At 35.8% G+C, this 27,475-nt stretch overlaps 1 protein-coding gene and 2 pseudogenes across 5 annotated transcripts in view; 1 reads left to right on the forward strand and 2 right to left on the reverse strand.

Moving 5' to 3' along the window:
* Positions 1 to 27,475, reverse strand: part of DIAPH2 (diaphanous related formin 2) — an 873,267-nt gene that overhangs the window by 614,394 nt on the left and 231,398 nt on the right. For all 5 annotated transcript variants that reach the window (XM_019641102.1, XM_019641101.1, XM_019641103.1 and 2 more), the window contains 5 exons: positions 21,326 to 21,462; positions 19,464 to 19,572; positions 7,716 to 7,826; positions 3,261 to 3,379; positions 1,162 to 1,278 (listed from right to left, as the gene is read on the reverse strand). In XM_019641102.1, the coding sequence (XP_019496647.1) occupies positions 1,162 to 1,278; positions 3,261 to 3,379; positions 7,716 to 7,826; positions 19,464 to 19,572; positions 21,326 to 21,462 (593 nt within the window). The remainder of the gene's footprint in view (positions 1 to 1,161; positions 1,279 to 3,260; positions 3,380 to 7,715; positions 7,827 to 19,463; positions 19,573 to 21,325; positions 21,463 to 27,475) is intronic.
* LOC109381965 (F-box only protein 34-like) lies at positions 22,907 to 25,003 on the forward strand (annotated as a pseudogene).
* Positions 26,622 to 27,228, reverse strand: LOC109381967 (60S ribosomal protein L15 pseudogene; annotated as a pseudogene).

Consider the following 27,475-nt stretch of genomic DNA (forward strand, 5'->3'; position numbering starts at 1 on the left):
TGGCTTATAATCAGCCTAGTCAATGGCTCCTTGGTTTAAATAAAGAATATCCAATTGTTCTCTTTGAGGACAGGTTAACTATCCCTGAGTAGAATATAAATGCTTGTCACACTTCTAACTTGCATGGATGTTCTCAGGATAAAAAGCATGTCACATTATAAGTCTCATTTATTCAAAGTTAATGAGAAATGGTTGGTTTCACCCAAATTATTTCCCCAGGTAACTGTGCATACATGGCCACAGTACCCCTTTAATTTCCAGAACTTATTTTAGATGATTTAGCATCTTTCCTGCTTTAAAGAAGCAGCATGAAATTTAGTATTTTAAACATTTTTCTATGTCCCTGTAACATCATGATGCCCATCAGTTTACTGTACTGGTCTGAGCTTTAATGGTTTCGATGTGGCTTTAGAACAGTCATTTTTGTTGCAACTGGACCTGACCCCACAGTAGCCTTCCTTGTCCCTTTCATCAAGCATGTTTTGACAAATCAGGAAATCTAGGTTGCCAGAATGTCGGACACATTAGAGTAGGAAGAACAACTAAGAGTCTCTTGAACAGGTAAATATAAGATCATGGTCACCAGCTTATGGATAATTTCAGTCACTCAGAAACCTTTCTCTAACTTTCTGGTTTTCAGATATATTCCCAACAACTTACTCTAATACTTCTAACTCTATGGGTTATTATCATACTCATTTCTGTTGAAAAATTACATTACTGAACATAAAGCTGAAACATTACCATTACTTTCTCAGATAAGATTACATCTATTATAAATATGATAAATAGAAATAACAGTAAAACCTTACTTATTAAAAGGTTGAAGAGTTTAAAAGTTCTACCATAGACACTTCAGTGCTCACTCTATGCTACCATAATCTAGCAAAGAAAATTCATCATGGAGTCAGTAAAATCTGTTGGATTCATTGCTATTAAAAGTTGTGTCTCACTGGGGTACCCCATTTTTATAAGTAAGATTCTTCTGGCCCAATTAAAAATAAATAAACACTGTTTAAAAAATGTTACCTTTTAGTCATCAAACTCTTACACTCTATGTATGTATAAATGCATACACTATCTACGCCCCCCTACGTTGTTCATTTTCCTTTAATATCTAATTCAAATTACACAAATAGTACTCTTAGAACTACTTCTTACCTTATATAATAATCATTTCGGATGAGCAGAAAATGTTGTAGAATGGATAATAAGTAATTTTCAGCAGCTGTATCCTTCAACATATTATACAGAAGATGGTATATTTCATTCATATCAGTGAAGTCAGTAAAGGAAAAATATCAAAGATTCTTGATGAAAGTTTCACTCACTGATGTGTCATTTTGTTTCTATTACTGTTTCTAAACCTTCAACTCCATGATCCAGTATTTAAACATATACATAAAGAAATTTAATCTATGGAATCACTTTAATCTTTTAACGAGAGAAAAAGGCTTAAAGAGCATTTCCAAGACCATTTAACCATCAAAACCTTAAATGATCAGTTACTCATTACAGCAATGACATTAATGAAAATGGTTTTCTCTTGATCTTCCTGTGGTTGTAATAGAGAGAGGACCTATATTATTCATGAAAGCCACTACTCCTCTATTTTCACTGGCACATAAGACAGAAGACAAATGAGCATTCTGTGGACTGATAAAAGATCACAAAACCAGTTTTATTTTACACAGATGAAATACTGAACTAAATATGAAATTGTTATTGTTTGCATTCATTTGTATTTCATTATTTAAAAAAAGATGGAGGGTAAAGAAAATGATACTTGCAACATTTTCCTTAGGCTATAAGAATAGAAGTTTAAATGCTTTTAGTAAACTAGAAAACAGGTTTCAAAAATGGATCTGGAAAATCAATGTAAAAGAAAAGTAGAAAAGGAGATGTAATCCAACATCCTAAAAATAACCTGAAATGTCAACATTTTCTCCGAAGCAGAATTAAGTATATGATGGGTTACTTTTTAGATCCCCATGTTAGAGTGTTGTGTTAAACTCTCATAAGGTCCTTTAAATGGCTACAGAATAGATCTGAAAATAGCTTTATGGTGAAGTTTGATTATAAGAAAAAAATCTATAAAAAGCAAGATATTTATTAATTGACATAAAAAGCATTTAATACTATGGAAACCATTGTAAATTAGAATCACTAATGGATGAGAAATTATCCCTTAGAGTTATGAAACTGTTATTCATTGAACGCATGGGTGCGAAAAAATGTATACACATGACTTGTATTCATCTTTTCTTATTGATATATGTTGAGTATTACAGCTTTAATACAGTTTTTTTCCTTTCTTAAAATGTGTATACAGTTTTTGGGCACCCTCTGTATTTATCTAGTACTTGTGTGTAAGACACTTCGATAGGAGCATTGGAGGAAAAAGATAAAATAGAACATTTCTGCCCTCAATCTCACAGGTGCATAGAAGTGTACATAAATAAGACAGATATAAACAAAGTACTCTGGGAGTTTCAAGGAGGAGAATATTACTTCCAGCTTTTTTGACGGGGAAGGAGGAAGACGAAAGAAGATATAGAGAAAAAGTCCAGCTCAAAGATCATTTTGGCTCTGAAGTTATTTCCTAATTTCCCAGGAATCCATAGGTAAGAAATTTAATGGGAGTAAAACAAATGGCCAACAATGCTATGACAACCATCTTTGAGATCTCAAATCATTTCATATAAAATCGCTGCTATAGGAAAATTATTTGCTAGTTGTATTTGACTCAAATGCTTCTACCATGCAGCCTCATTGGAGTCAGACACTATCACATCGAAACATTTCTTTTTTTGCTAAGGAATCAAAATATTTGGATTGAGAATAAGACATTAATTTCAATTGAATTATATCTCTAAACAACTCAGTACCACTTAATAAACTGAAAAAGCATATTACCTATAGTCACATATGAACTCAGTGAACTTTTCCCGCAAAATCTTTGTGTGTGAGGTATATTCCCTTAGGCCCTTTCTATTCAAGACCATTGAGCAGACAGACTATATCTATAATACAGCAAGCCACTGTGCACTTTTCAATATAGTCTGTGTAAATCATCAGGACAGGCTGACAGTTCCTCAACATGAGTCTCAAGGACAGCATCACAGCGAGGTTCTAATATAAATAAATGGATATAAATTGGTCTGGCACACAAGAATGCTAATAATGGTCCACAAAATCACCCACAGATCCCTTTTTCACAATACATGAAAACTGATTTTTCTGGTTTGTCAAAAGGATATTCCATTTCTGCTCGAATGTCATTGAGACGATGTGATAATTCAGTTAGGTCATCTTCTTTGTTCTCATCAAATACTTTCAACTGAATATCAAGCTCATCGTTCTCTTTTTCTTTGAGATCCTAATAGATAAACACAAAACTTAACAGATAAGTAACAGTTTGACAACACCACAGTTTGGTAATAAAGGCCAGACACTATTATTCATTTACATACACAGAAGCAATTTCAAATATTGACCTGGGCTCTTCGTCTCCGGAAAGAAAGTACATGTACTGTGTTTTCCTACCTTAAAATAAAAGAACATCATTGCATTCACTGCATTTTCTTTTCATGCCCCAGATTTCGATTATTCACATTCAAAAATTAAGTCACTTTTACACGGGCTGGAGTGTGGGGGGCCTGATTGCTAACAACCCAAATTAATTGCTGTCATTTGGACTAAACACACTAATCAAAGATCGCAAAAGAACTCATGCAGTTAGAACATTCACATATGCCTCTGGCAAAAAAAAAAAAAGCAAATACGTATAGATCAATCGTTTTAATGAAGAACAAATGCTAGGATATACTCAAGCACAACAGTCCCAAGTATGGCGTGAAAAGTTGTATGAACAAATTTGTTTTCAATGATATTTTGTGATTTGAAGCGCAAAGGCATCAGGCCGTTTCATCAGGCTGCACATCTAGCCTCCTCCCACCCCCTTAATTTTAGCTTAGCCCAATCACAAAATACCAACTTGGGCATCAAAGATTTGATTTTGTAATACATTATAAGCACATGCATTACAAACTTCTGATCGTTTTCAAAATAATAGTATCAACAAAATCTTTGGAAGCATGCCACACTAGAGATTGTTGGGCTTAATATATATCACCTGGAATATCTTTTAATATGTGTCCATTAAGTTGCAGCTTTCAAAACCCAAATCGATAATCACAACTGTGGATGCTCAAGGGTGATACCAAAAGTGGGATTAGGATGTTCAGAGCTGAGCTTGAACTCTAAAAAGAAATGCAAGCATGGTGTACTTCAAATTAGGTCATAAAACAAAATAGGATGCATTTCTTGTTTCTATTTTTATTCAAGGAACAATTATAAGTGGAGATGTAATGGCTATTACTGAAGCCAAACACAAATTTATGCAATTTCTAGATGTTCTTTTTCTAACATTCCCATACATATTAACTGAAAATTTACCTGCAGAGCATATAAAAGTATGTAATGTGTTTCTATATACTTTCATATAAAATATATGACAAATAAATGTATTTACACTTAGTTTCCTCTTTAGTGATAACTTGCTTTAGGTCTAATTCTCCACTTTCAAGGGGAATGAAGAAATGTATTGGAATGCAAAATAATCTAACATTGGTGGGTCATATTATCAGTAAATTTCTGAACTCTGTTCAGAAGACAGCAGGAGTCAGACACACCCAATATGCTGGTCATTGCAAAAATAAACTTTAACACATTTTAGAATTTGAACTTTTCTGCATTCTTATGTCTCATTCTATTTTTTTCTTAGCTGCTCACTATAAAACTTGAACACATTAAAATATATTTGAAAAATCCAAGTTAAATACTATAATTTTAATTAGCATCAGAAGTTTATAAAATATGGAATCAATACGCATGATTAAAATATTTTCAGTAAAAATAACTGGTTAAATGTTGAATTTAGTTTTTAATTAGGACAACACATCATTTACATTATATATATAGTAAGTGAACATACATAGCACCATATAAAAATAGACATGGGCCGGCCGAGTGGCTCAGTTGGTTAAGAGCTCGCTCAAGCGTGTGAGCTCTGAGCAACAGCGGTTCAATTCCCGGCCTGAGCTGAGCAGTGGCTGAGCTGCCAACCAGTGGCAGGATGGCTCAGCTTAAAAAAAAATAGACATATTAATGCAGTACCTTGTAAACACTGTTTATGAATAATGGTCCACTAAAATAAATATATATGCATATACATACACACACACACATATATATATATATATAAAATTTCTATTCAATCAAATGCCTAACCTTGAAATTATATATCCATAAATTCTTGATAAAATAAACATTTAATGAATTAAAGTTTTTATATACCACAAATGTGATAGCTATCCAATAAAAGAAAATAAAATGTATCACTAAAGATTTATATTTAAAAATGTAGAATATTTTTAAATTACTGAATTACACTATTATGTGAAACATTATAAATATGTTTTAGTTATTTTTTAAACAGATGTGCTGTATAGATATGGAACATTTTAGACAGATTCTCTGAAACACATAATTCTCTATAATATAGAGCACTTCTAAGGAAATTAAATTCCATTACCAATACATGACTGATTATCAGTCAATCAAATTTGAGTTTTCAAAAAATAAGGAAGGGTTTGTTGGTCTCAGAAGAGATTAAGAATGCCTGCTGCATACAGACACCGCTTCTTACTATTTTGTTCCTTCATAGATCTGATTTACCTAATTTTCTTACTTTACTTAATGAAATAAAAGGCTGATGGAGATTTCACAAGAAATCAATGTAAGTTAACTACAGAGAAAATACTATTTGAAAAATCACTGTATGATATGTAATAACTCATTTATCCCAAATTATTAAAGCAAATTTATGAAAAGTGAATTTTCCACATAAATGAAGTATAAACTCCCTTTAAACCCTATAATTTATCCAGAGACGCAAGGGGAATTTTGAAAATCTATTTTTACAGAATATAATTAAAATAATTGTCTTTGTCTTGAGGATTCTGATAATTATGTGAAAAAAAAGTTTTACTCTACTATAATATTATTATAGTCCAGGGGCTACTGAAAAGCTGAGAACTATTCTTTCCTATTGCTTAATGATTCCAGACAGTAATAATTTTTGATCCACATGCCAACTACTAATATTGGCCATGACCATGTCTAATTTGCTACCTTGAATGCAATATCCTAGCAAATTAGGGAGCTGCTCTTGTTAGAACAGTGTACAAAATAAGAACAAATAGGAAAAAGGTAAGGATTTTGAAGACTCATCTACAAATACATTAAGTTTCAGTGCATGTGTAAAATACGTTTAATGTTACTATAAAGTCTAGTGGTTTAAATTTAAATATTTATTAAATTAATAGTGAGTTAATGAGATAGGTGACATGTTAGGTACATCTAGTATACATTAAAGCATGACCATCTGAACTGTGCTCCATATTATGATGACAAAACTACAAGAAAAACAGCAGCAGCAGTGAAATCTATGGTATTAAAGAATGAATCTCTAATCTCAGGATCTATCAGCCTGAATACTAGTAACAACACCTAAGGCAGAAAACATGGAGCCCCTATAGCCAACAAGTGCCCAAAGACATGATTACTCTCCCAGAAACAGAGAACCAGCCCAGTGAGGCCAAGCATGGAAACCAATCAGTAGGCAACTCAAAAGCAAACTAAGTCAAGGCTATAACACTATCTCTAGCTATCTAAAGCCACAGACTTTTCATGAAGATAGATCTGTGACAAAACAAAAATAATATGTTATACACACTACAACTAGTGAATGTGCCTAAGTTAACTGCATAATAAACTTCTGTACGGGTCACTTAAAATGCTGCGTTGATTCACAGCAACCAATTCCTTAGTACTACATGCTCAATGGCATTTGTTTTGCTTTTCTTTCTTCACGCCTTTCTGTTCGTCCCTTACTTCTACGTCTTCTTTCTCAGGTGTGATCTCAGTAGCTTAAATGAAGAGACCACTGAGATTTTACTTGTCTCCTTCAACAATACCATGGTCTTGAACAAAATCCCTCTTCCGCTAAATATACTAAATAAAATATAAAGCTGCAGTTGTCGTATTTGTATTTAAAGAATAAGTGTGCTCATTTATTAGCCTATAAAGTGATTTCAAAAATGTTTTTAACAGTATCACAATTAGAACAAATGCTAACATTCAAGAAATAAAATTGTTTTTCTTTAGTCAAGTTCTTACAGCATTGTAACAAGAATACCATTTTAAAGTAATGTATCTAGAATATACTAATCAAAATTCTATGCATACTTATGCTGAATATAAATGAAATCAATTTAGTTATCAAAGAGGGAGGCAAAAAATTTTAAATGAAAATTGAAACTGCAAAAAAATAGTCTGTTATGTTGTCGGCATTCAAATTCAAAGAAAAGAAGTTCCCTTTCGACTTCAAGAACATGAACACACACACACACACACACACACACGCACACACACAAAACATAACGACCACTTTTGGACACATCAGCTGAATTTTGAATCATCAGTTGTATATAAAGACTAATATTACTGTAACATAAAAAAGCTTATAAAATGTCTAATGCTTTACAAAAGAAAATAGCAAGGCACATTTATTTTCTATTGAAAGTACTTTTATCTAAAGAAAGAAAAATGTTGAAGTTCAACAGCATAATAAATGTGTACACTCAACTTACTGGTAACATTGCTTTTAGTCCTGAACGGAGGAATTCATTCCTTAAATGTATTCGAAAATCAAGCTCATAAGGTGAAGTGACAAGGGCATTTATTAACTGCATGCAGGCCACCTGCAATTAGAAAGCAAACTGTGTTTTAAAAAACTTTCAATTAAAGAAATATTTAATTAATGCATTCAATTATTATTCCATTCACTAAACTCATATATCCATATTCTAAAAAATAAGAAATGCAAATATTTGTACAAGTTTAAGGATGATTACGATTTTACAGTATAAACAACAAAATTAATAATAAAGTCTCTAATGTGCAAAAAATTTTGAATGAAGATATCATGGATGATCAAGTACTGCTACGTCTTGCTAAACCATCTGAAGGAATATTAAAGTCTTTCTGAGAAACTCTAAGTTCCAAAAGTATGCATAGAGAGCCCTTTCAAAAGATCATGAAATGTATCTTGCATATCTAACTGTCCTAAGAGTACAATTGGCCTCAATTTTATATAGTTATAAATACCTTTTTAAAATAAATCAAATAAAGTTATTAAAAGCACCCTGATGTTAAGCAGGCTACAGGGCTAACTTGTAGAAATCATTACACTGACATATATATACTCTCTGTATCCTATTACTGGGATGGATTTGCACAAAATTAGAGTATTAAAATACATACATTAAGATGAATTAATTTACTACATATAAAAATGAATTAAGTGTATTAAGATCAAATAGAAGGTACAGTGACACCAATACTAATGTGCATGAACGATAAAGTAAATATAAGGACTTGTTTTCTTTTATTTAATTAAAGTTTATTGGGGTAACAATTGTTAGGAAAGCTACACAGGATTCGGGTGTATAATTCTGTAATACATCATGTATATATCACATTGTGTGCTCACCACCCAGAGTCAGTTCTCCTTCCATCACCATATATTTGACCTCTTTTACCCTCATCTACCACTTCCCTCACCCCTTACTGTCTGGTAACCACTTGTTTTCAAGTGCAGATGACTCATTAATTATAATGACACTGGAAAATGGGTTTCATTTTTCTTACTTTCTGATATTGAGGGCCCCTACTATAAAAGGGGATTTTTCCCGGTAATTGAAAGGCAAAAGGAATCAATCAAATGCTAATTGCCAGATGTTCCATACATTATTCGTGAACAGCATTTTTGGAAAATACCGCTCAAGTCTAAGGTAACTGGCTAATAGTTTAGATGGGATCTACTTCATCTACGTAGTGTGCCCCAGACACCGGGGCCTCTTCTGGGCTGGGACCCTGGCCTCTGTCTTCGCCCCTCTTCTGTTCCCACCTACAAATCCAGCTGTACCTGAACGTACCTGTTCCTGGATATCCCACAGGGACACCCAAGACTCATCAGGTCACCCCCCTCATCCACAAGCCTCCATCCCTCCTCTGAGCAACAAACAACCTGCTGAGGCTGTCAGGATTAATTAAGTACTGAGACTAGCCGTCAGCAAAATACAGACCATGGGCCAACCGCAGCCCACAGGTCTCATCTGGCCTGCTGTCTGCTTGTACCAATAAAGTTTTTGTGACTCACACAAAAAAAGTAGTATGAGAAAAACAAACTATCAAAAAACATATTTCAAATGCATTTTGACTTGATTTATCCAGACCTATTACTATGATAATTATTATTTTGAAGTAGAGAGAAAAGATTAAAATATTGTCTTTATTTTTATATCTATACCTTTTGCATTCAAGGTGTTTGGAGGGGTAGATTAGCCCATTTATCTCACATCCAGGTTCAAAAATCAAAAGCTACATGCTTTAAAGTGGACAATTGAGGTTGTTTCTAGCAATACCAGATATTTCATGCTAATTGAACAATGTAGCCTAATTCCTACAATACAAACGCTCAAATGTCAAACTGAAACACTTATACAACTGACAAAATCATAGACTTGGCATTACTTTAAAAGACATAGCAGATAAATTATTATGACACTTATGCCTTAATAGATTCCTTCACCTTTCTATTTACAATAAGAACATGTTGAAGTCTTCATATAGTTACCCCAGGCTGGGATATAAGTGTCTATATTCTACAAGCCCATCGCTATATTATGACTGTATTTGCCTGAATGACCCTTGTTAATGTTACAACTATGACATGACGGAACGAGCCAAAGTACATGTCCAATCCAAAATTAATAGAGAGAAAAGTTGCCATCTGCTAGGATTGTTTTTGCCAGAAGAAATTCTAGCTTAATGGCTTGTATTAATACCCTACAAGTAAAGAGAACATTTCCATAAGAAACAAGTTAATGAGTCTTGGAATTGTTCCTTTATACAAATAAAAGTACTTAGATCAGGAGCTGATAGAAATAGTCAATAAAATTAATGAATATATCCGCATCAAAATAACTTTACATTTAATAAGATATATATTGCGATTCTATTAAATACTCACTTTACACACATTTGTGACTATACAACAAAATAAAAAAAAGTTGCATCTGTTGACTGTAGTATAAGATAATTAGGAGACAATGAACCCAGTAGTGAAAGAGGTAACAGCACTGGTTTGTCAATGTACTATTTATCAAATTCTAATAGATATCTATTTAATTACAAATAACATACGATGAAAAGGCATATTGTCATGACATTTTACAACATAATTTTTTAAAGCAATGCTCTTTTATAGAAATATTTATATTGTATAAATGTAGAAAACACTAGTCATCTTAAATATTTCCATTCCTTTATACTACCACACAATTACTGCCCTTTTCAGAGGACAGCAACAAAATCAATTCAAAATCAAAATAATTGACACTATTTATAACTACAAAATCAAAATTTTAAAATGGAGTTAGTTTAAAGGGCAGAATATATTATTAATTATAAACATGAAATACCCATTGTGTGGATTCTGAACTCACAGATAAATACAAAACCCCAAGTTGTCATTGTTGTTGTTGTTGTTGTTGTTGTTAGTTACCAGACAATATTAGGTGCTTTACATAACTCACCGTCTAATGTCATCCTCATAAAAATCATACAAGTGCTGCTATTATCCTTATTTCACAGATGATGAAGCTGAGGCTCAAAGCAGATAAATAACTTATACAAGGTCACACAGCAAGGAGTAAATTCATGATTCTAAACCATATCACTTTACTTCAAATACTGAATAATCTCCAGCACATTCCTGATGCCTCATAAACTCCATTCATTGATCCACACAACAAAAGACTTTAAGGATAGGTAAGACAGTAAAATTTAAACTAGTGGACCATGTTTAACATACTGGGAACATACAGCTTTGAAACAATAGGTTAATTAGAAAACCATACAATTATTTTACCAATCTGTTTTCTAATATATAAAATGGTTAGCATACATGTCAATGATATCTCAACAAAAAATAATAAAAGTGGTTATCATAATATATAATGGAATGCAAAAAGAAAAAAAGAAAGGTAGAAAATAGCTCCTGAAATGTGGTACATTCCACTTTCTATACGTATCCTGAAGAGAGCTGGTAAGTTAAAATAAAAAGTTCTAGCATTTTCCCAGTACTTTTGTGAAGATATTTCATGTTTAAGTATTTGGGTGATGGGCAGCATCCCATCATCCAAAATAATGGTCTCTCACTCTCTTTTACTTCCTGCCACCCCACTTCGTACTCCACATATATGTGCAAGCAAACACACACACACAAAATCACTCTCGAGTTGTGCTATTCAATAGGAAGCCATTTAAATTTCAATACATTACAATCACATAAAATTAAAACTCCGGTTGCCAGTCTCACTAGCCACAGTTCAAATGTTCAATAGTCACATGTGGCTAGTGGCGACCATATTGGACAGCATGAACACAGAGCACTGCAGAAAGTTTGCTTGGATAGCACTACACTGGCGACTAAAGAAAAAAGGCTTCTGGCCTAATCTCTAAAACCTAATCTCCAAAAAGTACAAAAGTGAGTAATGAAAGTTTCAAAATTGGTACACTCAGCTTCCAAATATATAAATCTTTAACAGCGTGACTGAACCTCTCAATCTGCTTTAAAAAAAAGTCAACTCCGGAGACAGGAATTACATAACCATGGGATTGTAAAGCGAGAGAGAACAAAATACTCTGGCCCAATATGCTCGTTGAAAGTAAACAAATGGAAATACTAGAAAGATGAGATGATTTGCCCGAGATCATACAGCTAATAATAAGCTGCAAAGATTGGACTAGAACTCAGGCCTCATGACTTTCAGTCTTGGGTTCTTTCTACCACACTACAATGTACAAATCTGGCATTGCTGAATAGCATTTTTCCTTGTACTAAAGAAAGAAAAAAAAATGCCCTTGAATTGACTATCACAAAGTCCATTATCCAGATTCCTTCTGTTGCTTACTTTCTTTAAAATGGCTTGACATTTCAAAATGGGTTTGAAACTTAGGTTTCAAAATGGTTTTTAAGTTTCTATTTGTTTAAAATACAGCTTCCATGAGAATGAAAATTTGGAAATCAGTGGATTTTCTCCATTATTAATAAATATGCAAGGCTAGGACCACAATTCTGATTTGTAACCAGCACAAGCAATTAGTTTCTGTATTTGCATTTTTATTCAGTAATCTCCTTAAGGAGATTTCTTTATGATACCTATATAAGCTATTGAAGAAATGCATAAACATATAGAGATAAAAGCTACCAACTTTGTGCATGTGATAAAACATCCAATCATTTGTGCCATGAAAAATTATGTATCAAAATTGAATTACTGTCAGTTTTTCCACATTATGACCTTTCCTTTACTGCAATGGTATATTCTCTTTCTAAAATAACCACCTGCATTCTTTAGTCATCGGGTGCTATTAGCTTCATCCTGGGGTGTGGGGTGTATGTGGTGTAGAGAGTGAATATCACAAAGTAGACTGTAGACTTTCTAAAGGCAAGGCTCGGTATTTGTTTAGGTTTTTCTGTGTAACCCCCTTACTGTCTCCAACAAATTGGTTAAGACATAATGGGTGAATAGTACTTAAGTATTTCAAATTTTATTGGCATGAGCTACATAATTCCAAAAACAAATTGTATTCAGTTTCCTACCTAAGTGATAGAGAGGGGTAATACTTAAACATGAACTATCTTCACAAAATTACTGAGAAAATGCTAGAACTTTTTATTTTAACTTACCAGCTCTGAAAACTATATAAATAACTAACAGTTTGATCACAATTCATAGAGCTACAGAGTACAATAATTGCCAACTCCAGGGCATTCTCAGACAGATTATCCATACTGCCATTGGCTGTGACAAATTGTGCTTTTAAATTTTTATTGACACTGTCACACACTTGACCTTATTAAGTACTTTGTTGACATTAACAAGGTCTTTCTTTATCCTAGCCCAGCAGGATTTAGGTAAAAAGATGCTTTAAGTCAAAATAAGTACCAACCAAGAAAGATACAAATGTACAGAGCAAGTTAATTAAGTCAAGAAATGGAGGAGGATTCCAAGCAGGACGAAACCATGTAGAAAGGTATGGCAGTAGAGGTATGAAACAGCATAAAATGTTCAGGAAACAGCACAGTAATACTGGGCGAAAAAAAATTCTGTAGAAGAGTAGCAGAATATGAGGCTAGAGAGAAAGCGACGGTCAGAGGATGAAGGATTTTCTGTGGACAATAACTAGACTTTAATCCTAGAGGCCATGGGAAACCTCTGCAGGATTTTAAGCAGTGATATAACAGGAATTGCATTTCAGAAGTATAACTTAACAGAAGATGATTGAAAGGAGGCTAGAATGAAGGGTAGACAATATTTCAGAGTCCAGGGAAATGATAAAATAGTGTCCTGAAACAACAGTGCCCTATAACAAAGCAATGGCAGCAGAGGTGGCGAGGGAGGAAAGCCATACTAAGGAAGGGAAAATACAACACCAAGGAAGTAGAACTGGTCGGATGTGGTGACGGAGGGAATGGTGGCCAAAACAGTAGACTTGAAGACGGTTATTACATTTCTGGTTTACGTTACTTGGTGGAGTATGCAAAGGTTAGCCAGGACTGGGAATACAAGAGAAAGGCAGGTGAAGGTTGGAGAGGGGATTGGAGAAGGAAGAAGGATGGTGAAAAGGAAGGTAAGTCCAGTTCGGGACAACACTGAACTGGAAAGCCAGTCAACGGCAGCTGAACATAAGGGGTCTGTGAGTCAGGAGGAGTTTGGAATAAAGAGTTCTGAGAGATTCATCACACAGAAGTGTTAGTTGAAGGGATAAGGATGGATGTGGCTGCCTAAAGACAGTGTACAGGTGAGCAAAGCAAAGGATGGAGGATCAACCTGTAGAAATGGGTAGATTTAAGGGCCAAGCACAGAGGCAGGAGATCTTAAATGCAAATTGAGTAAAAGAAAGACAAGTAGAGCTTAGCATCATAGAAAGTGAGGGAGGAGCTTTGATAAAGGACTGATCAAAGAGTGTCAAATGGTGCTGGAGAAGCCAATATGATGACTTGAAAAATGACTATATTGTACAAATATTTCTATATAACCCCCCCATTGCACTAATTCTACTTTAAAAATGGTACTAGTATAAAACTGTCTATAAGTAGAACAAGTTTCTTAAGTAATAGCAGGCATTCATTCAACACTTTATATTTACCGCACTCACTTTTCCCCAAATTTTCTCCTTATTCATAAGCTGCAGTGCCGTGTTTCATTATAAATGTACCACTACAGCACATGATAAATGATTTAGCCAAAGCCACTTCCTCATATGAGAAGGCATGAGTGCACTAATAGCTAATTTACAAGTAAGCTTAGAGTAAAATCTTAACACTTGAGAACCACTGTGGAAAGAATCGAGCTACAAAGGATCAGTCAGTCCATACAGCTGAGGGTTTGCCCATTTAAGTATCAACAAGTTTTTACATGAAACTCTTTCTGAAATGAATTATGTAATTCCCACATTCCAAAGCAAAATATGCTAGACATAACTTATTATTTCCTTGCTACCTTGGGGGCATGATGAAATATGTGAGTTAGTGAGCTATGATGTAACAGAGATACTCTCAGGAACTACTGAGGAGTTTAGGGCTTCTTGCTTTGACATTAGATGAAACTGAACGTTAAAATTTTGCATTCTAGTTCCAGTCTTTTATTATGTTTCTACCTCCTCCCTTGCTGTTTGTCTGTCACCTGTCACTTCTTGATCATCTCAGTTCAGTTCATTGATCTGGAATAAATACTCTTCCAACCTCCCAACCTGTGCTTCTAGTCGGCTATGGATGGAAAATGGGGAATTGGGCTCATTAAGACACCAGAAGGAAGAAAGAGTTAAGAGGCTCTGATTAAAGGCCAAAAGGTCTTTGGCATCACAAGCCATACTTGATGGATTTGGTCACATTGTGGAGGCTACTCAGATTATTTTATTTTATTTTTGCTTTATTTCTTTTTTGGTTCTCAGTCATATTCCAAACTGATAAATCTATCAAATAGGTAAAGTGAACCTATTACACATCAGGGAAGCATATATTTTTCTGCTATGTTTTTGTGTATCACATCTAATGACAACATGCACAATTTTCTTTTTATGTTCAGCATGTTAGAAAACATATTTAAAATGTATTAAATCATGGTAAACACATTTCTACATACAGCTTCTGAGATACTTTAAGACATGAATAATAGCCTCCTGTAAAGACTGGGCTCTTTATAGCACATCTTTGGAGGTTAACTGTACTACTTTCTCTTTCCATAAACAACTATTTTTAATGCTCAGTTACCCTAGCTTTTCCTGCTGGGCTATGGAGAAATCAGTTTCAACTATATGTTGGTATTACCTCACTTTGTCTTCTTTTGTGAAGTGACCGGCAGACTATGCTGGCCTCAGTCTTTACCTACTGGAAGTCATTTCCCGCCTCCCATCCGACCATAACAGTGTTTCCTATTCATCATTCAAGACCCAGTTAAAGCATCACCTCCTCACTGAAGCCCTCCTAGACTTATGCAGGGCATACCTAAAATGGCCTTCCTTTGTGTTCTCATTAAACCTTGCCCAGAGGAAAGAGTTACGGATGTAGAAGGATTGGTATTTCAAGCAAAGTGTTCTATATGATAAAATACTTGAGGGCATTTAAAAGTCTACCACATATTTGGGAAATGCCAGGTTTAGTATGGCTAAAACATGTGGTACATTTGGGAGAGTGACAGGCTCCAAGTTGGGGCCACACTAAAAAAGGTCACACACATCATGATTAGGCTCCTCCCCTTTATCAGGTAGCAATGGGTCGTGAGCACAGCTTTCTAGGAATGCTGCTATGTTAGAATCGGATTTACTTTTTCAGGATAACTGACAACAGTATACAGCATTTGTCTGGAGGGGCAGAATGTATCGGTATGGGGTACTATTAGGAAACTGTTGGCATAACACTGGTGAAAGAAGAAAAACACAGTGGGGGTAGAGAAACTGGGATAGATTCATAGTCTGTTCTGTAAGACTTGATGATTGAATGGATGCCGAGAACAAAGAAGAATGAAGTCTGTAGGAAAATTAAAGATTAGGTACAAGATGAGACATCTAGGTGAGACATCTATCATTTAAAATTAGAAAGGTGGGAAGAAGACTAGACTTCTTTTGGGGGAATTACGTTCAAGGGAAGAGAGAGTGAGCTCAGTTTTAATAAGAGGTACCATGTAGTGGTTAAGAGCATGTGGTCTGGAGCCAGACAACCTAGTGTCCAATCAGGGTTTGCCTCCTATTCACTTTGTGACATAGGAAAGTTATCTAACTTCTATGAGCCTCAGTTTACTCATCTATAACATGGGGATACTACTGCTATCTCTCATAGGATTGCTGTGAGGTTTAAAAATGAAGTAACATGTAAAAGTATTTACAACATTGGCACATGGCTTATAAATGCTATTTTTAGTTTCATATTTTAATGATGTCTACAAGATATCTAATTAGGCATTTGGACATGGAGGTTTGAATAGAGAGAGATATGAGCTAGACTTATAAAGCTGGCAAATCACTAGAACATAGTAATGTTAAAGCTAGAGGAGCAACTGAGAACATTCATGAGGAAAATAAAAAATATATCTGTGTACATGTATATGCATATGCATGAGTATATTTATGTGTGTGCAGATATATATATGTGTATATATATGTGTGTATATATACATATATATGTGTGTGTATATATATATGTATATATATACACACGTTTGTATATACAAAAGTGGTAATAGAAGAGGACCAAGAATAGAACACAGAACCAAACATTCAAGAAGAAAAGGAAAAACACATGAAAGAAGACAGAGAAAGAGCAGTGAAAGGCAGTCAAAGAGCAAGGAGAGAATGATGCCTGAAAAGCCAAAGGCAGTAAAATTTTCAAGGAGGGAAGTGATCAAATAGTGCCAAGTGATAAAAGGATTGGAAATAGGTCATTGGATTTTGAAATTAGAGGACCATTGTTGACCTTTTTGAGAACTGTGAAAGAGTTGAGCTGTGAAAGGTAATTTAGAAAACTGAGAAAACAAGTGCCAATGACTCTTTTAGAGATTTGGACTACGAAATGAAAAAGGAAGATGAGAGGCTAGTTCAATGATGAGCAGGATCAAAGGAAGGTGCTATAGTATGGGGGAGACTTGAGAATGCTACTAAGCTGAAGGAAAGTCAATGAAGAGAAGAGTATAAGAAGATAATGTGATTTATTGTTTTATCTATTTTTCGAACTACTGAAGATAATGAAAATTCTGTCTCAGGTATAAAATTTCACTGTAAAGATAAGCTAGAAAACCTCTGTGAGAAGTTAATAACGTATTTTAAAACCCCAAAAAGAAAAAAAAGGTATATAGTTGTTATTTAAAAATATAATTAGTCCTGTATTTTAACAGAATTACTTCCTGAGACTGTAATAACATTTTGAGAAGTCTCAGGATACTACAGAAATAGAAAAGTCATTCTGTTAAAATACAGCACTAATTATATTTTTTAAACAACAGATTGAAACTTTTGTTTTTCATTCTGCATTCTGAATATATTTTTGAACTTTTAGATGGTATTTTTTTCATTCACATGAAATAATCCAAGTAAACAAACCCGCTTAACAATTCTTGCGAGAGTAATAGGCTCTGTATATATAATAACAAATTACTAATTTTTGTAGCTCATTAGAATAGGAAATTTCAAATTGTGTTTTGCATATGTTTGCATCTATAATCACTATTCAACAATTTTTTGAATACCTAGCAAGATGTCTATGATTCTTCCATATGTTTACTTCTTAACAACTTGCCATTTTATCATTCCATTCAGTCCAGCTTCCTGAAGGCTAGAAAATGTCATTCCCTTCCCATTGTTTAGGGTGAACTACCCTATGGCAGAGGTGTCAGTGTAAAGGTCAGACAAGGCAGTATGCAAATACTGGAATCACAAAGACCTGGCTTCAAATCACAACTCTACTCCTCAACAGCTGTGTGATTTGGAGTTAAGTGAGCGATCTGGTAATGAAAACTCTGAATCTGTCTAAAAGACCTAATTCCTCCTAAACAAACTTTGCAAGACACGCACAAGCTCATATATATGACTAAAAGTTGATGAAATTTACTTAGGTAAGGCCATCCATAGGAACAAGAACACAAACTTCAAGAAGTCATCTAAAAAAGATAGTTTTCAAACCTTTCAGCAGAGAAATCAAATTTTATGGAGACCAATTTTATAATGAGAAGTGTATTATAAAAAGGAAAACACTGGAAGGAAATACCCCAAATTATTGAAAAATATAATACACTGGACATAAAAGGCACACCATAAAAGTTTATCTAAATTGCTCATCATAGTTGGAGCAGAAGTAACAATTAAATCTCCTTAACTATTTGGAGAGGGATAATAGTTTTGTTGACATAATAGTATTCTCTTTGGACAAGTCAATTTATCTATTTTCTGTGGCTGCAAACTGGTGAAAAAAGATACCAATAATTCATAATACAATAAAAAGAGGAAAAGAAAACATCTGCTTTAATCAGATAAGAAATTTTAATATTTAAGCACTCGCTACTAAATAATACTACCTATATAGCTGGGTTGCTGTGGGAATTAAATCAGATAACAGAAATAAATTAAAATGTTTCGTCCAGCATCTCACACCATAAGTATGGTCAATAAATGAGTTCTAACCACTCAAGAACAAAGTTATCTTTCATAAAATGGGTCATTTCCTGAAATTATCTAAGAAAAGATAGTGAGTTTTGTCATTATCTAAAGAAAACATTTAGGCTGGGTCTACACAGGGCTATCAGATAGACCCTGACCTAAAAGCTGAAATTCCATCATCCCTATTCTGTGTAATGAGACTTGTGAATGTTGTGTGTATGGCACAAAGACAGATGTGCTCAGTTTTCTTTAATTTCTACAAAAGCCCACAGACTTCATTAACACTTGTGCGGATAATGACATTGGCTGAACTGCTTGCCCTCTTGTCCTGGTTATTGTTAAGGCTTTAATTTCTGTAGTTTATTACATTAGTTACTAAATTTCTACCAAATATTAACGATAATCATAATCATACTTATAATAATCCAAAGTACTCTTTCTAATTTTAAACAAATGGTTTTTCTCCCAGACAAAACTTCTAGCTTTTATGAATGACCAAGCAACAAGAAGAATTTCCATTTTATGTTCCATTCAAGTGTTAACTCAAATGGAGTTGGTGCCATACAACATGAGCACTCTAAATGTAATCCTGGAAGCAATTTAAGACAAAACCGACTCACCTGTAATTGCAAAGCTTCATGATTTTCTAATCCTTCCACAATTGGTGAAAATCGTTCTCTGTTATTTCTTTCTGCTGCTGCAGTTATAGCCCCTAAAAGTTTATCTAGACTACAGAGGAAAAAAATTGAACAGAAATGAGAAATATGTCTTATACATACATTATAAATATGGGTTTATCTCTTTCAGTTTTTCCTGTTTTATTTCCTGGTGCTTGATATTTATAGAGACTATTACAATTGAAGAATTGTGTTCCTGTCTGCATATGAGTACTTCTATAAATCAAATATTCATAGCTTTAAATAATTTTAGGGCATCGAAATGAAAATTGAATTTACAAATCTTGAGGAAAAGAAGTTTTTTAGGTGACATTTTTTAAAAGATAGTTAATTAATAAATACTGAAATTTAAAATTTCAGGTTTTGATATTTCATGTAATAGATATTAATATCACTTAAGCACACAATGGCATCTACAATTATTAAAAGCTTATTCAAGTGTAACCCGACTGTAATTTTATAATAAAGTGCTGGAAAGAGTAAAACATTCTAAAAGAGCTTAAAACGTAGACATGCTTTGAAAATGGAACAAGAAAAAAAAACCTGAAAGAGAAAGCCTAGGTAATTAGAGAAGCTCTATAAATACCTAGCACAAAAAACTTATTCACAAGAACAAAAATATTGAAAACCATCTCTGTACAAGTATCTGTATCAAACTAACCTGTATGTAGTTATCCTACTCTTATCGAACTATATCTGAAATTATAATTAAATCATACCAAGTAAACTAGGGTAGGCTGTATTATATTAATTATTGAAAAATCTAATTGACTAGAAAAATATTTCTTACTCATACATAAACTAATTTTTCTATAAAACCTAAGGAAACCTTACTTTTGCTTATGTTATCTCATTCACAGTTTGTTCTCATTGAGATAAAACTTAATGCTATATGATAATATTTTTGTTTAGTGTTGGCCTTTTGCTTTCTAAGGACACTAGTCAGTACTAAGCAACATCTCATTTTATTCTAGTAGGTATGAGAAAAATCAACATATTAGAATATTTTTAAATCTTTGTATGGCCCTGTTCTGATTCAAATCGAAATTATTGCTTGGAAACACACTGTTTGAATGAAATACTTTAGTCCATGTCCTTAGCAGGTATTTCATTCTTTATCACAATGTTTTCTTACTAGCCGGACATAATAATGACATCAAATCTTAAATTTAGCTTTTGACTGAATATTATTTCCACAACAAGTAATGATCTAGTGCATGGAAAGCAAAAACTTGCTGAAGCTGGCACATACATGCACTGAAAAATTACCATCAGCCTTTTTGTTCTTTTTAACAGATTAGTTTACTACATTCTATGAATAATTGCTTCATCTTTTCACTTACCATAGGCAGATAAAGGAAAATATTACTATTAAATAATAGTACAAAATAAAAGTATCTAGTTAATTCAGTTAGTTAAAGAAGTCAAATTTTATTATGTGTATCTGTGTAGGGTGTGAGTGTGTGTGTGAGTGTGTGTGTGTGTATTTAGGCAAAATTACTCTCTTCTTTTTTTCCTATTTTTCTAATAATTGCTTTACCTTCAAATAAGTCAAAATTCTAATCATTCTCTTTGAATTCAACTTTGAAGAATTTCCCATTAGGATACTATCTGTATAAACCTATTTTTCAAAGAATAAAAAAAAAAAGCTAAATGTAAATAGATAAGATAAAAATGCTAATAATTTCCTAAAATTCATACCATCTTCATGCAAGTTATCTAAAGAAACAGCAAAACAAGTATGACTTGTTAATTTCTCAAGTGTCATTTCCATGCAGTTAATATAATAACATAGCAATACTTACATGTTCTCTTCTCCAACAATGCAAATAGCAGAAAGTATTTTTACTATTTCAGTCATCATGTTGGGTTGTTTGGGGTCAATTGCTCTTGCCAATAGTAAAAGACTTCTTTCATCTCCTAGAATCCTTTGCAATCCAAACTTAAAAAAAACAACAAAAAAAAAAGAACCTTCATTAAAAATGTCTTTGGAACATATCTGTAATTTTAAAAAACAACTCACAATGATTTTCTAAAAACCTGTACCTCCCACAATGAGGTTCTACCTAATTACATGAAAGGTCTTCAAATAGCAATTATTTGTCTTTTTCTTTTATATGAAATGACTGCATCTTGGAGTTTTTGCCTCTTGATCAGATATGATTTCCATTAGCCTGCCTAAAAATTCCATAAAGATTTGGGAGAAATATGGGAACAATCAGTATTTCTTCAACAAAGAAGAACATGTAAAGCACATACTGATATGATTTTCTAAAGTAATTCTACTTATGTCATTGGGTCTCCCTGGAGATATGTGGAATTCATGGTTAAATTCTCCAATATGTTTGTGTGGAAAATTAAGTTGAACAAAAAGGGTAAAATGCTGAAAAGCTCTTTTGTATACTCTATGCCAGTTAAAGCAATAAACCTCTGTATAGATTTCCCTATACCTACTCGCCTATCTTCCCCCTCTCAGGCAGCTGTGCTACATTACAAAACCTTTGAACCCAAAGAAATGGCACCTGGGTTTTAGTAAGTGTCACAGCCAATGAGGCAGAGAAGACATCATTTTCATTTATTTTCTAGGTTTCAATATGTGTGTGCAAGTGCACATTATAAGAATGAATAGGTAAAGAAATGTTAAAGGAAGCCCAAAACTTGGGTTTTCACTATATTAAGAAGGTAATATTTTCTTTGATCTTTGTCCCACAAAGCATTTCTCAGATTTCTAATGAAATATGTTTGCTTCCTTTTACAGTCTAATGGTGAAATCTGACAACATTTCATCGGAGCAAAATTGCCATTTCAAGCTAACCTTTAGTTAAGTATCAAGCATATGAATATTTTCATGGTTCCTAATTTAACTTCAAAAGGAATTCAGGGGGAAAAATAGCTAATGCTTTTAAATGTGACTTTATAAGAGGTCATAATAAACAAGGAAACATACAGACACAAAACCAAAAAAAAAAAGGAAATGAAAGAGACGATTAAAAAGAAGCAAAGAAAACAGAAGGGATATGTATGTATAAAGGTGGCTAGATAATAAAAAGTAAGGAAAATAAGTGAAAAGCATGTGTGTAAAACTGAAATACATGATTACCATGCAATTACCAAACTTAAAATAGCAGCTTTAAAAATCAATTAGAGAACCATCGATTGGGCCAGCACATGACGTCATGCCGTTTTAGCCAAACGGTTTTCAGAGAGCTTTGGGCTCCGCAGCATGAGGTGCTCGGTCCCATCAGTGCTAGGGAGCAAGCCAGGCCTCCTGCTGCCACTGCCACCACTGCATCTCTGTGTGCAGCCCTGGGCCAGAGCACAGCAGGAAGCTTGGATAGGAGCACTCAACCCTTCTTCACTGACCTTGACTTGTAAGAGCCTCTGTTATGCACCTAAAGCCATATTGAAAACTCCAGAAGAAAGTATAACCTGGAAACCAGCAAGGAACTTTGAGAATTCCTGTGAGCCACCAAGAGGCTGTAAATAATGAAAAATGTCAAGCTAGCTACATGAAACCCAGTGTCTTTCCTTCTACCACTCCTGGTAAAGCATCATCTCGAAAGCCTTTTGGGATCCTTTCTCCAAATGTTCCGCGCAGCATGAATGGAAAGAGTCCTGTAGAGAGCAGCGTGAACATGAAAACCAAGAAGAATGCGCCATCTGCGACAATCCACCAGGGTGAAGAAGGAGTGGGGCCGCTTGATATCGGGGCTGTGGTGAAACCGGGAATTACCACGGAGAAAACTGCATTTTTTGCAGCCCACCAGTGTAGCAATAGGATAGGGTCTACGAAAATCAAAAGCTCCTGGGATATTGATGGGAGAGCTACTAAAAGAAGAAAAAAATCAGGGGATCTTAAAATAGCCAAGATACAGTTAGAAAGGTTGAGGGAAGTCAACAGCAGGTTCTACCAGCCTGAGCCTTTTGCGTGTGGCATTGAGCACTGTTCTGTGAATTACGTGACAAGTGGGGACAGCATCTATGCCAGGAAGCCTCTGTCTGGCGTACAGGGGACTGCATTCCTTGAGCAAAGAGCCAGTGAGTGCTCTGCTAGCCAGTTGTGCAAAAAACCTGCACTAATGCACCTGCCATGGTGAGGTTTTCTGGGCAATCAAGGGGTGTGCCTCCCACCTCCGAGGCTTTCTCTGCCCCAGGGGCTTGTGAAGAACCTGCGGAAAGGGGAAATCCTGAGGTTGGTGAACCACAGAGTGAGCCAATCCGTGTCCTCGACATGGTAGCAAGGCTGGAGTCTGAGTGTCTGAAGCGGCAGAGCCAGCGTGAGCCTGGGAGCCTCTCGAGGAATAACAGCTTCCGAAGAAATGTAGGCCAGGTGTTGCTTGCAAATGGCACTCAGGCAGATAAAGGCAAAACAAAGGTGCCTTAGAGGCACGACACTCAGGTGAATCCCGTTGGGGTGTGGGTCTCTGGACTGTGGCCCCTCAAGAGCTGACAGCTGTTTTCTTAAGGGGGACCAGGCCTTGGATGGTGCTCCTCAGGGCTGTCCCTCACTGCCAGCCGGTGTGAGTTTCCACAGGGACAGTGCAGCGTTACAGCCAGATCAGCAAACTGCTGTGAAAAACAGCCCGAGATACGATGTGAAAATGACAGAGGAGCTTGTTGAGTAACCCCAAGCCACTGAGTTGCCCACAGATGCTGTTGACCGTATGAGAGCTGGTGCCACTCACTAAGCCACAATCCTGATCAGAGAAGAAACGAATCCGTGTGCTTTAATATCACTGTGTCCAAGGTAGAGAAAGACCAGCCTCATAGTTTGAAGCCCTGTGAAGACCCACTCCCAGGGAGGCTGTTTTTTCTGCCACCTGGTCAGCACCAGTCAGACTGTTCCCAGCTGAATGAAAGCACAGTAAGAGTTCCCAGGCCGACCATCTTGAAGATGCTGTTGAGGCTGGCAGTGCATCCAAGGAAAAAAGCGTTTCAGCCGATTCCTTTGTCCCGTCAGCCTCTCCTGCAGAAAGTACAGTACCGGTGCTTGAGGCGTCCAGTTGGAAGAAGCAGGTGTCTCATGACTTTCTAGAGACCAGGTTTAAAATCCAGCGCTTTTGGAGCCTCAGCAGTACATGGCTTTCCTACCCCACCACATTCTGGTGAAAATCTTCAAGTTACTTCCCACCAAGAGTTCAGTGGCTCTTAACTGTACCTGCTGCTACTTCATCACTGAATACTACAACATCAGGCCAGCAGGTTCTCACTGGGTTCAAGACCCACGCTATCGAGAGGATCCTTGCAAGCAGTGCAAGAAAAAATATGTGAAGGGGGATGTGCCCCTGTGCCGGTGGCACCCCAAGCCCTCTTGCCAGGCACTGCCCTATGGGCCGGGGTACTGGATGTGCTGCCACTGGTCTCAGAAGGGCTTCCCTGGCTGTAAGCTGGGGCTTCATGACAACCACTGGGTCCCTGCTTGCCACAGCTTCAATCGGGCAATCCATAAGAAAGTGAAAGGGACTGAAACGGAAGAAGAATAGTTTTCTATATGGGAAGCAACAAAATGGCTGATTTTTGAAACTGCAAACCACCATCTAGACATACCGTTCAAGTGAGTGTTGTTGCCCCTCAGAGTCATCACGCCAGGAGGACCTGTACTTTGTGGGGACTGCTATTGTTCAGGCATTTAATTTGCATGCTGTACAAGAAAAATGGTCTCTTGGTTTTATAGTGGCGCCTCATGTTTGATCCAGGGCGGTAGCCCCCAGTTTCATTCACTAGGCTGTGAATAATTATGCCTGTTTTCCCAAATCAAATCCATCCTCAAAGGATGATGCCTTGCCACCATCAAGGTCATTCAGTAGAGTTAACTGCAGACTGTGCAGGCAATGCCCAAGAGGGGGTTCCAGAAATGTTGAGCACTGGCACCATATTTGAAATAAGTGAACAGTGTCCTATGAAAAGAAGAGCAGCCCTCTTGGATGAAAAGTATGCTTACCAAGGAAAAGGCAGGCACCTTCCCTAGACCTCATATGCCTGATCCTGTGAGATGGATGTTTGTGGTCAGAGATGGATTTCATGCCCCTGGTGTTTACAGTGTCTATAATGGTTGTGTTTTCACAGGGCTGTGAAAGTGCACATTATGTCCGAGCAACTTTACCTTACATGAGTGCTACGGGCTCCTCTGTAAATAACACTATTAAAATCCAGTTGTGTGTAGTGGACACTTGACTGTGCAATGTAATCACCACAATGCAGCTAGGATAGTGTTGCAGTGACAGCTGTGAGGTGTTTTTTTTATTGTCTCAAATTTGTACATTCTGTATAAACTATGAATGTTGCCCAAATAAACTATGAATGTTTCCTGAGTAACATATGAATGTTTGAGAAAATAATGGTTGAACTGGACAACTTTAAAATGAGCATGAGAATAATCCTTTGTTATATTTTAGTTATCCACCAAAACAGAAAATATTACATGGTCAGGTTATAACATTTTGTCTACTTTATTTCTTCTGTCTGGTTACAGTTTTTAAACATTTCAATAAAAACATGCATCTTAAATGGGGGGAAAATCAATTAGACTGAGAGTAAAATCACTTAAATTTTCAAATTTCCTCTTATTATTTAAAAGTAGTTGCTAATATGTAGGGACATACTGAAAATATCAATGAAGACAAGAGAAATGATGGAAAACCATCAATGTAAACATCAGAGCAATATTACAGCAATGGAAGTTAAGAAGCAATGGATGGCTTTTTATGATTCTATTCTGACGTGCACTGTATAAGGGAAAAGTTTTTGAAGTAGGTAATATAATCTTCTTGGGGACAAATTTGATGTTTAAGTCATTTCATATGAAAGTGTCCTTCTTTGCTTATGACAATTTATTCCAACATGAAATGGATATATCCCTGTTTGTTTTTTATTTTCAATGCATACTTTATACCTATTGTTTCACATGCCTAATTTAAAAGATCAACCATTTATTCATGATCTGGGCCCCTATGTGCATGACATTAACGTGCCCTAACTAAAGCTTAACCTTAGTGTAGAATAATCAAAGTCAAACCACCATGTTCTTCAAAACTGCAAAACTTTTTGTTTTGACTGTCCTAAATTGTTTATTGGGTAAGAATTTTACAAACATTATTCATATTAGCGGTAACGGTGAAGCTGGAGAGTATTGCATCTTCTCCAAGCTGTCAGGCAAGAGCCACTAATAGTATAGTGGTACTTGTGAAAAGGCCACAGCTCTTGAGGCCTGCAGATGTCAGCCCTCGCATTTCCCTGTGCTTACGGACTGGTTTGGTGATCCACTGGGTGTCAGGATTCTGTCTGACAGTTTTATGGAACAGATCAATGAGGATAACCTCAAAGAATTTGTACATGGAATCTTCACCAACCAGTAAGAATTCAGGACTCTCAGAGCCCCACAGTGGTGTCCAGCTAGCTTCTCGGCAACAGACTGAAGGCTTCAAGCAAACTTGAGCTGGTTCACACCATGATGGACAGGCTTGCCATAGGTCGCACCCTTAGGAACTGGGTGTTTGCGGCCACCACAGAGCACACAAATCTGATATATGACATAACCTTGCTTGGCCTTGTATCCGAGTCTGTGAGCTTTATCAGGCCGGGTGGGGCGGGGGGCCTTGTGGAACGCAGAGAGCTGGCGGTACTGCCAGCAGTGCATCCTGTGAAGACACCACATTACATGGGACTGCTTCTCCCTCCATAGCTCCTGGATGTACTTGTGAGCGCCCATCCTGGCTTACCTGACGGCATGAGCCACAAAGCAACCTACAAAAGGGTGCCACGTGCACAAGCACTGGAGCTGCCTCGAGAGGCTAGGCCATGAACAGAGGCCGGCTGCTGCTAGTGCCGGGCTCAGGACTGCTCAGCGACACACCGGGACACACCAAAGCCAGATGCTGCTTGTTTGGGTCTTGTGAACCTTTGAGAAATTGTAGGGAAGCCTGCAGCATGAACCAAGACAGGCCATTTATAGGAAA

The sequence above is a fragment of the Hipposideros armiger genome, unplaced genomic scaffold (assembly GCF_001890085.2).
Source record: "Hipposideros armiger isolate ML-2016 unplaced genomic scaffold, ASM189008v1 scaffold_56, whole genome shotgun sequence".
In the NCBI taxonomy this organism is placed as follows: domain Eukaryota; kingdom Metazoa; phylum Chordata; class Mammalia; order Chiroptera; family Hipposideridae; genus Hipposideros; species Hipposideros armiger.